The sequence below is a fragment of the Somniosus microcephalus genome, chromosome 9 (genome assembly GCF_052327205.1).
Source record: "Somniosus microcephalus isolate GS21.2 chromosome 9, FLI_Smic_1.0, whole genome shotgun sequence".
NCBI classification, from domain to species: Eukaryota; Metazoa; Chordata; class Chondrichthyes; order Squaliformes; family Somniosidae; genus Somniosus; species Somniosus microcephalus.
The window spans coordinates 9,625,227-9,636,204 of NC_140995.1; the positions used below are offsets into that span (position 1 = coordinate 9,625,227).

Consider the following 10,978-nt stretch of genomic DNA (forward strand, 5'->3'; position numbering starts at 1 on the left):
CCTACAAAATAGAATCAAAATCAGGCACAATTTTTTTTAAAAGCTGGAATCAACAAAAAATCATTTGTCCTAGTGGCTTGGGTTCTGGAGCACTGTACGATGACCTAGCTGATTCCAGCTCGCTTATTAATTTTCAATCCTCTATGTAAATTGTTTATGTACAGTCCAAGTGGAAGCAGCAAACATCTTGCCTATTCACAAAGATCAAACTAAATCAGCTAAATGTAGACCAGTATCTCTCTTGCCATTATATCGAGCCTCATGGAAACCATACTGAATAACTGTTATCAGCTTGGATTCCGAGGAAATTGGTCAACTTGTAATGCTGTTAAACCCATGATCAGAAGAACGGTGATCTGTCTCAATTTCCAACATGAGCAGTAAATGTTGCTAAAACCTACAGGCTACCTAGTCAAAAGCCCTAGCTTCAAGCAAATTCAAGAGAAAGGCACCAGCAAACATAGCCATAATGTATCCCACAAATTCAAAAGCACCCCCTAGACCTATGCCTCCACATCCTAAACCCTCCTTGAACACATCTTCACTCTCCGTTTGGAGTCTAAATGGAACATGGAAAGCCGATAGGAGTTCCAGGGCTGAGACCTGGGTTGCCCTTCACAGGCGACAAATGAAGAAAGCTGTGGAGGCTGTTGCTTCATCAAGCAGAATCGGTTCAAAATAATACCGCACCCTTTCGAGCAAATGTTAGAGAGGCTGAGGCCAGGAGCTCCAAGGAAATAATGAATTAGAATAGGACTATGCGACGAGCCTCGCTTTCTGCACAGTGAGTATACTGGGAGGAGGAAGGTGTATTTGGAGTTTAGCAGTAATGTTTGGAACATTCAGAGGTGTAAGTGACATAATAGTATTAATAAAATAGATAAGGTTGTGACGGAGAGACTGAAGGCTAGAAGTGAAAGGGGGATCACTCATCAGACACAAGGGGCTGGATTTTGAAACTGGAGGCGTGTAGGAGGCGGGACTACAACTTTTGGGGTTGTAGTCCCGCCTCCATCGAGTTGTGGCCAACCCATGCGATTTTCCCTTGATTGACCTTGTTGAGCCCACCCAGCGGGCTCAGCAGGCCAATTAAGAGCCACCCAGCAACAGGTGACGTCACAGATTGACATTTCATCTGTCAAGAGCTTTTGACAGATGAAATATCGGCGTTTGGCAGCTCTTTGAAGCTGTCAAACACTGACAATCTGTACACTTAAGTTAATTCCTTCCTCTCAGGCTGATACAAATCTCTCCAGAACAGAAAGCTGAATGCTGCAACTTTTGACGGTTCGCGGCCATTCTGCTTTCTGTGCCGGTGAGATGAGGGACTCCCGAGACCTGAAGGAAGGCTGTAAAGGTAAGTAAAACTTATTTAAACACTTTACTCACACCAAACACACTTACCTCTGCACTCATGCACATATCACTCACCTGAACACCGGACATCTTGTACCCTTTAGCCCGACGGTCCGCCTCGCTAACTTGGCATGGTTTGGAGCCGTTGGGAATCCCACGCTTCAGGGATAAAAAAAATAGGGATTAGGCTAAAAACTGCCTGTTAACTAACTGTTAACAGGCAGTTAATTGGCACTAATCCCCTTCCCGCCTCAGGGAGGTGGGTCCCAGCACAGGTCGGGTACTCGCCTCCTTTGAAACTGGCATAGAGGCGGGTTGGGGGCGGGATGGGTTCGTGCCCCCCCCCCCCCCCCGATTTCGGGATTTTAACCCCCCACACGCCTCCAATCCCGCCTCCACGGCCCAATGAAAATCCAGCCCAAGGTTTTTCTTATACCCTGTCCAGGAGAGCAAGACAGTTGTTAAAATTGTGGGAGCGGTATTCTGGACTTGGGGATTACAAGCTACTAGTTGTTATGGGGAACAAAGTCTTTGGCATGAAAGAGGAAACCAGGTTTCTTGGAGATAACTTTAGCATTAGCAGGTGTGGGAGCACCATTTGAGGTCAGAAGGAGGGAGCTTTGAAAGATACTGGGTGGCAGCTGCTGGATATGAGACAGAAAGAAACACTTTGATAAACTGAAAGAATCACGTTGTTCATTGCCTTAACCCTGCAACATAATATAAATTAGCATGGTACATTTTATTTTGGAAACTATTCACTTTCAAACAAAAGTCCAGCTGTCTGATAAAGATTTCAAGTTTGGATTGCCGTGTATTTCTTTTAATGTGAATGCAATAGATGTTGAAGCACAATTTCAACAAAATCCAGAGATGTTGTCTTTATCCTTCTCCTGTAGATGCATTCTCCATAACAATCCTTGCTCACGGGATAATTCCACTAACTTTCCTCTCGTCGTTCTAACTGCGTTTGTAATTTTGTACTAAAGTTACCCCCTACTTGTGCAGAGTTTTGCTGCATTACCTCATGCTTAATTCTTCATAAATGTGAAGTTGCTATTCACATCAAACACTTTAGTCAGTGACAGCATTTAGAAATTGAAGGACTTCTTCTAACGGACTCCATAAACCAGCAAAAAACCTGCAGCTGCTGGAAATCTGAAACTAAAACCGAAAATGCTGGAAACAGTCGGGCAGCATCTGTTCAGAGAGCAGATGAGTTGATGTTTTTGATGTAGTCCCGTCGTCAGAACTGACTGACGGACTTGAGTGTTCCCAGCATTTTCATTTGTTGCTGCGTCACTGCTATACTTGTGCAACAAATGTTATCTTTTATTTGCAAAGCTTAAAACTTTTTTGTTTCGTGGCTATCTTTGTCGATCTTTTCGTTAATCTTTTAGATGAGTAGAGTTCAAGTTAAGGGTATATTTAAGGAGATCTTCGATTGCTAAATGTTGCTCCATCCATGGACAATAGTTGCAACGCACAGCTATTGTGCTGCAGCTAGACATCACTCACACTCTTTGTAAATACTGTACTGGAACCTTTTACGAGCTAAGGATGTATGCAGAACAGTTTGTACATGCAGCAAAAACGACTCCTAACAGCGTTCTGCCTAAATGCTTACCAGTTATTTTGTGTGGAGGGGGAAAGTGATTTTTTTTTTAACATGGTATGGAAGTTTGGTCTGCAGCAAGGGAGCACCGAGGAAAATTAACACAACTTTTATTTCCGTCCTTTTAGGATAAGAAACTAGACCAGCAGTATGAGGAGAGCACAAAAACCTTCTTCCCTCCCAGCGTACGTATTGTAGAAATTTGCTTACGATCGCTTCAGTTTCCAGCAGCCAAATCTTTGTATGTGAAATATACGATAGAGTTGTTTTCATGTTTATTGATAGACTTTTGAAAAGATGTTTTGTTCTGGCACATTTTTATTCAGTACAGAATCAACAAACTTGCATTTTAATTTTAGCTCTCCACGGATGCTGCCTGACCTGCTGATTGTTTCCAGCATGTTCTGTTATTTTGCATTTTAATAACTCAGGATATCCCAAAGTACTTTATAGCCAGTTAATTGCTTTTATTTTGTAGGTAAATATAGCAGCCAATTTTCATACAGTAAGGTCATAGAAACAGCAATGGGTTCACTGGCCAAATAAACTGCTTTTGGTAGTGCTGGTTGATAGATAAATGCTGGGCAGGACATTGGGAGAACTGCCGGCTCTTTGAATAGTGCCGTGGGATCCATTACATTCACCTGAAAGGGCAGACAAAATGCGGCACTTTCGACAATACAGTACTGCATGAAATTGTCAGCTCCCTCCATATTGCACTGAAGTGTCGGCCTAGATTGTGTGCTCAAGTTCTGGAGTGGGACTTGAACCCACAACCTTTCTGATGACTACCACTGAGCCAGGGCTGCCATTATGGACACAATCTCTGGGCTATAGTTGGAGGTCAGTCGTGTAAATTACAGTCGGTGAATTTGGGGTTGGATTTGTTTTAATTCTGTCCTTGCCAAAGAGACATTTGCCATTGTTCTCGCATATATAAAATGGTCTGTAAGCAACTGCATGAAGGAACATCAAGAGGCGATGATTTACAAAATATGCTTGATGCTATGTCACTTTAATAGCCTGTTAACAGGGTCCTAGTGGTCTTTAAAACTGGGACATTTCAGGGATGTGAATCAAAATAGGCAGAATTTACCCATGCTTCACAGGGCTAACCAGACATTACTGGGCTAATAATTCTCAGTGCAGTTACCATGTAACATGGGGCTGATGCAGCCAATAACAACTGGCATTTATATAGCGCCTTTAACATAGTAAAACATCCCAAGGCGCTTCACAGGAGCGTTAGACAAAATTTGACTGCAAACCACATAGAGATATTCAGACAGGTGACCAGAAGCTTGGTCAAAGAGATAGGATTTACAGAGCGCCTTAAAGGAGGAGATGGTCGTACTGGCCAGTTGCTGTTTGAAGCCTGACTTCACCTCCTTCCAGGCACGCGACAATGCTGACTGCTGGCGATGGTGCTGTGAAGTGGCAAACAGCACCGCCCGTCTCTCAGCCACTTCCTGCAGCACGACCTGCCATTCAGCAGGTGTTGAATAGGGGGCATTCACTTTAAGCGTCTGTCTCCCTATAAGTTGATCACAGAAAATTGTGTGCAAACGGCACACTTCACGTTGGGTCGCGTAACCCCTGCACTGCACCTCTTGGATATAAACTGCACCCATATCGGAAAATCTAGCCTATTGTCTCTCAAGAAAATCTGTCGGGAATGGAGATGATCTTTCTCCGCAGTATTGTATAAAAAGCCTTATCTTTATTTTTTCTGGTCATTGGCACCAGAAGTTCAAAGTTAACATTTATCAAATTTGCTCAAAAGTTTAAAAAAAAAAAAAAAAAAAAAAAAAAAATTTCCTTCGGTTCCTGTTGGCATAGGAAGGTTCAGTTAGTCTGAAAGAATGTTGTACAGGTTGAGCGTCCCGAATCCGGCAACCTCGGGACTGAGGCTGAGTCGGGTTTTTCCGGACTTCGGAACGTGTTTCTGATGTCCGGAAACGCCCGAGCCCAGGTTGCGATATTTCCGGACTTCGGACATCAGAAACACGTGCCGAGTCCGGAAATGCCTGGGCCCAGGTTGCACTCTTTCCAGTTTTTGGCAAGCCCTTCCTCAGGGTGTCCAGATTCCGGAACATTTTACGGATTCCGGATTCCTGCCACCAATCGTTCCGGATTCCGGAACTCCGGATTTGGGATGCTCGGCCTGTATTACCTACTGGAGGTCATTTACCAGTTGTCACACTCTTTGAAAGAATTCCACTTCTGCACGCACAGCTCTCCGAGCCCAGAAACTGCACTGAGCTGGCATCACTTGGGGATGGCCTTGGTCTCGGTTGATATCTCAATGCTGCCTCTTATAAGCAAATAAATAACTGGGTCCTGGAACAAGGTTTTGTGTACAGTGGAATCACTTAACCATCCCCCTTGCACTGATTTCCTCCCCTTCTTTCCTGGAGGCACTGAAGTACAATGCTGGGGTAGTTCCGCCTCCCGCAAGTGCTCATTGTTCAGGTGTGAGTCTTGACGGTGAGCGTCAACAGATCATTCAGAGGTTATGGGGGGTATTGCAACAAATCCGATCCGTATCTACTGTGGCCTATTGTACACACGAGCACTTTCCAGTAGGCGCCACGGGGATGGGCAATAAATGCTGGCCTTGCTAGCGACGCCCACATTCCATTGACGAATAAAATAAAAAGTGATCAGGATGGGAACTGTTGCTGACGCCCCCCCCTCCCTCCCGACCTCCTTACCTCTAGAGTGCTGCTGCCAATAGTAACCATCTGTACTGTCACCCACTCTAATCAATCATTCAGCACAAACAAGAGATCCCTTCTGGGTTGCGCAGTGCATTTACCTACAGTCAGGGGACCAGGACCCAAGTTTCTTTTGAGTCTTTTTCCTCTGAGATGAAAGCAATTAGTATTTGTATGTAAATAACACTTCTCTCAAAGAACGGAAAACATCATACGTAAAATCAAAGTGACCGGATCCAAATTTTGCAAAAACTGATGCAAATAATTCTGTTAACGTAATGCCATTACTCACCTCTTGTACTTGTACCAGCTTTGTGTCTTAAAGTCTCCTATCTGTTCATCAGGGTGAAGGATGTCATTAATGAGAACTAGAATGTTGTTTTTCACTTTGTGTTTGCATCAAACACTGGCACCTGGTGCATTTCAGAGAGAGCATCGTCTAGAGTGGGCCAGTCACTTCTATAACAACAAGGCTAGGATGACATGACTTTCCTATTTCCCACTAAAGGCTCCCTTGCAGCTTTTCTGAACAGATATGATTGATTAGGCTAGTTTCTGGTTAGTTTTGTGTTGTGCTCTTTCATTCAGTGGAAGCAAGGTTCAGGTTGCTCAGTGTTTCATTTTGAACCATAAATGGGGCAATGGGCTATCTATCTACGGCTATCGGTTTTCACTGGGTTTGAATTTTGGTCCCAGCAATGATCGTGAAATGTTCTCAACTGTGCCAACTAATTCCCTTAAAATGATTTGTTAATACAAATTATATCATTCAAAATAATCTGTGATGCATGTTGCAATCAAGCATACTATGAATACGGAATTTATTTTGTTTACATGAGAACTGCTGTCCCAAGAGATCAGGCAATTTAAATTAAAAATAAAACCGGCAGCCTTCAAATGGCAGCTGTAACCATAGTAACTGCCCGGACTTCCCCTAAGCATTCTGATGCGTCAGTACAAAATGCAGTTATCTGGTATTAAGCTGAAAACCGTATCAAACTAAACCAAACCAACCTACCCACCAAGAGCCATGTTCTAATATTGAGCGTGCAGACGCGCTTCACTTAGTCACTCGTAAGTTATTTGGTCTCCTTCACTTATGCTGCATTCGTCAAGTTACCCACAAAGCATTCAATGAGGGAATATTTTGAAAATGTTATTTGGGATGTCCCCAACCCATGACTCAAGATGCTGCACAATGTTGCTGGGACTTGAAATGAGGTAGAATCGTAGGGCTTTTATCTGCCACATTCAAGTTGAGGCAGCCGTGACACTGTAAACCTGTAATCACAGGGTTGTGAAGTAAACACCACAAAAGCTCACTTTGCTGATGTATGTATTTTCCATTCCATTTTAAAGATATTAGACTATAGTTACCGTAAGCCCACAAAGTGCAAGTACAGCTCTTGGGTGATGGTAACATTTTTGCCAGTACAAGGTACAAAGCCTCCGCTACCTCTGTTCTAGGATATCTTTGTCGACTTATTGTTGTGTGAAATGTAATTGTTTTTAACTATTTACTGCAGAACGCGGAGATGTTCAGTAGCCTGGAGTCTGCCTCAGTTCGCATAGTGAAGCCTTTTTCTCAGTCTACAAGTCGTTTTCAACTACCACCACCACCACCACCACCAGTGACTGTTCCTACAATAGTGGTGCCAACAAAATCTGATCATCATCGAATGGACACTATACAGGAAGATCCCAGCGTTGACTCTCTAATTGGTGAGGGTGGGCTAGACGAGGACCCTTTTCCAAATAGTAGCCAGACAGCAAAATCCTTTGAAGATTTAACGGGGCACTCCGCCAACAGGAGCGACAAGGCATCTGTGTTTAAATTGCAGCGACAAACCCAAGTCGACAGTAAGGAGACTGAGTGCTAATATTCTTTGGTCAGATAAAGGCTTTTTTTTTAACTGAATTATTTATCATGTGGTATCTATTATTGTTACAAGTAAAGTTAAATCCATTTATGTGCAAATTTGATGGGAGATAATTCCCAGTATGTGCAGTATTTTTAAAAACTGATTATTAATTCGTTCCTGACTTGGAACTCCTGTAACTGGCCCTGAAGTACGCAAACCTAGTTCTGAGCACATGGCCCCTTTAATAAAAAAAAATAAAAAATAAAAAAAATTTGGGCCAATCATGACTAATTGCAAATAACTGGATTCAATTATAGTTAAAGGAATTGTTATATTGGTACTTTTTACAACACATACCTGTACATAGCCATCAGATCTTGTATGCAAGTATTACTTTTTCTTTTTTTTAAAAAAAAAATCATAAAAATGTCAAAAAAAACTATGGTCAGTTGCATTACTCTGTTTGAAAGCACTGTTGCACAAATTGCTGCCTCATCACATTCATAACTAACATTCAGTGATTTTTTTGCATCAGTTCTTGCAAGCAGTGTGGGCAGATTACTGCTGCAATTTTGGTAATGATTAAAGCATTTTGTGATTTCTTTTGTATTTGGGGGAACTATTGTGACTGCATTGTACTTTAATAAAAAGAGTTTGAATTTTTAATTGGTTTGTCTGTTTTACTGAAAAGCTTCAAATATTTGGAAGAAATTCTAAATGTGTGATATAAAAATAGAAAGCAATGATCAGTACGCAACCTGAACCCCTTCCATTTCAGTGCAAAAATACTTTCAAATTACAGTCTGTTGAATTGTAGCTTGATTTTTTTGTACCTCCCCCAATAGCAGAACTGAGATCTGCAATATAGTGTCACAATCAGGGAGACTGGCCCTGATATTAACAGGTGAGCAGGAAGGGTGCTGGTGTTAAAATCAAGGCCTATGTATGCAGTTAGGGAAAGGACTGGCTAATGGCAGATGCGGAGCAGACTGACCATAAAACAGGGTTTACTACATGTGTCAAGACACCTGGCCAACCAAAAATACTGTAGAAGGGCTGAGTAAATCTGGTGTGGTGTACCCACAGGGCTGCGATCACAACCCTCCTGGGTGGATATCAGCAATCAGCCGCCACCTCCCTTTTCCCCCCTTGGGTTATATTGTTGAACAGGCATCATGGTGTGTTGTCTCAGTACCTCACACACACACACACACACTATTGGAAAGTTTTTTTGTGTTTGTGAATGGTGAGAGGGATATGACATAGACAGGGACGCAGGCAGGCAGGATGCTGCAGAAGCAGTTAGGACCTCAAACCCGGCACTAAGCTCATGGGCTACAGAGCAGCAGTGATACCTGCCCTGCTGTATGCCTCAGAGACATGGACCATGTACAGCAGGCATCTCAAAGCACTGGAGAGGTACCACCAACGCTGCCTCCGCAAGATCCTGCAAATCCATTGGCAGGATGGGCGCACCAGTCAGTGTTCTCGCTCAGGCCAACATCCCCAGCATCGAAGCTTTGACCACGCTCAATCAGCTGCGATGGACAGGTCACATTGTCTGCATGCCCGATACAAGACTCCCAAAACAAGCGCTCTACTCGGAGCTCCGGCACGGCAAGAGAGCCCCAGGTGGGCAGAGGAAACCCTTCAAGGACACCCTCAAAGCCTCCTTGAAAAAGTGTAACATCCCCACCGACACCTGGGAATCCTGGCCCAAGACGCACAAAGTGGAGGAGAAGCATCCGGGAAGGCGCCGAACACCTCGAGTCTCTTCGCCGGGAGCAAGCGCAGGCAGCGCAAGGAGCGCACGTCAACCAGTGCCTGCCCCACCTGTGACAGAGACTGTAGGTCCTGCATTGGACTCATCAGTCACCTGAGAACTCATTTTTAATGTGGAAGCAAGTCATCCTCGGTTCCGAGGGACTGCCTAAGAAGAAGAAGTCGTCGTCCGGCTCGTACTGCTCAAGTGCCATTGCCAACACACACCAATGAAAAACTGCTACAAGCTGGAGTACTCTATCAGGCTTTCATACAAGGTGCCCTCATACATAATGGAATTTATTTTAACTATCATATGAACTTTCTTTAAAAGAAAGTATCTTGCATATGGAAACTGCAGGGGTAGTTACTACACTCTTACCCCTAGCTGTTCCCTTCCCCCCCCCCCCCCCCAAACAAATCACATTTAAAGGACTAAAACTAAAACTTTTGCGGAATGGATTTGCTGAGTGTATCACAAATCCATTACGCGTCTTTATGAAGCTCTTCGCTCATGTCCCACTGTTTTCATGCAATAAGTGTTGACCTTTTCCATATTTTGGGGGTGTGGAAAAACATTCTATTGTAATTGAAGGATGCATAGAGTTTCTTCTATAGAAATTATGAATTGTACAAAAGTGAAACAAAACTTCTTTAAAACATAATGCAATCACTTCTGTTTAGTCAGCCAGACACCTGACATGTATAGAAACTGATCACCATATTTAAAAACTGCTGATAAATCCACATATCTAGAGTTTCTATTTTCCTGATCGACTGCATACCCTCTCTCTCCCCCTAGGGATACACCCTACTTACTGAATTCTAGACAGCTTAAGCACAGGTTAGCAGAGCCAAGGGTACGGGTGAAGGACACCGGGAAGAGCAAAGGCAGAGCGGACCTGATCGGGGACTGGAGCGGAGGCAGGTAAATAGAGTGTGGTCTGAGGCCCAAACTCGCTGGGAGGAGTGAAGGTAGAGTATATTCAGTAAAATCAAAAAATGAAGGAGTGACGTCACAGGACAGCAAGTAGGTGCTTGGTTGGTGAGTATTGTAGCTTTTTTTTGCTTTCTAAGTTAGGGTAATGGGTTAAATTAAGAGCTGGGAAAATATAACTGCTATTATTTTCTTAAATTAGTAATAAACTTGATTAACTACATAAAACTAAAAATAATCGATGAATAAAAACTTTAACTAATTAAATAAATAAAATCAGGTTAGATAGAGATGGCGCAGGGTAGGTGTTCACCTTATTCGCTGACGCACTATTACCGTTAAACTCTCTGTCCCTTCCTGTCACACTCTGCTTATCTTTACCCAAAATCGCTACACTGCTCTATTGCCTTGACTTTTCTTTTTCGATTTCTAAATTTCCGCTCACCTGATGCCTCCTTCCCCCTTTTAGTTTAAAGTCCTATCTACAGCCCTAGTTATTCGATTTGCCAAGATGCTGGTCCCAGCCCAGGGAATAGACAGGGTAGATGCTGAGCGGTTGTTTCCCCTGGCTGGAGAGTCTAGAACTGGAGGGCACAGTCTCGGGATAAAGGGTCGGCCGTTTAAGACCAAGATAAGGAGGAATTTCTTCCCTCAGAGGGTTGTGAATCTTTGGAATTCTCTGCCCCAAAGGGCTGTGGATGCTGAGTCGTTGAGTATATTCAAGGTTGAG

The 10,978-nt window shown here is 43.4% G+C and overlaps 1 protein-coding gene across 2 annotated transcripts in view; it reads left to right on the top strand.

Moving 5' to 3' along the window:
• LOC147112249 (disintegrin and metalloproteinase domain-containing protein 17-like) overlaps positions 1-8,216 on the top strand; it is an 83,446-nt gene extending 75,230 nt beyond the window's left edge. For both annotated transcript variants that reach the window (XM_085996344.1, XM_085996345.1), the window contains exons 18-19: positions 3,100-3,156; positions 7,215-8,216. In XM_085996344.1, coding sequence (XP_085852470.1) covers positions 3,100-3,156; positions 7,215-7,568 — 411 coding nt within the window. In that variant the 3' untranslated portion in view covers positions 7,569-8,216. The remainder of the gene's footprint in view (positions 1-3,099; positions 3,157-7,214) is intronic.
• The last annotated feature ends 2,762 nt before the right edge of the window (positions 8,217-10,978 follow it).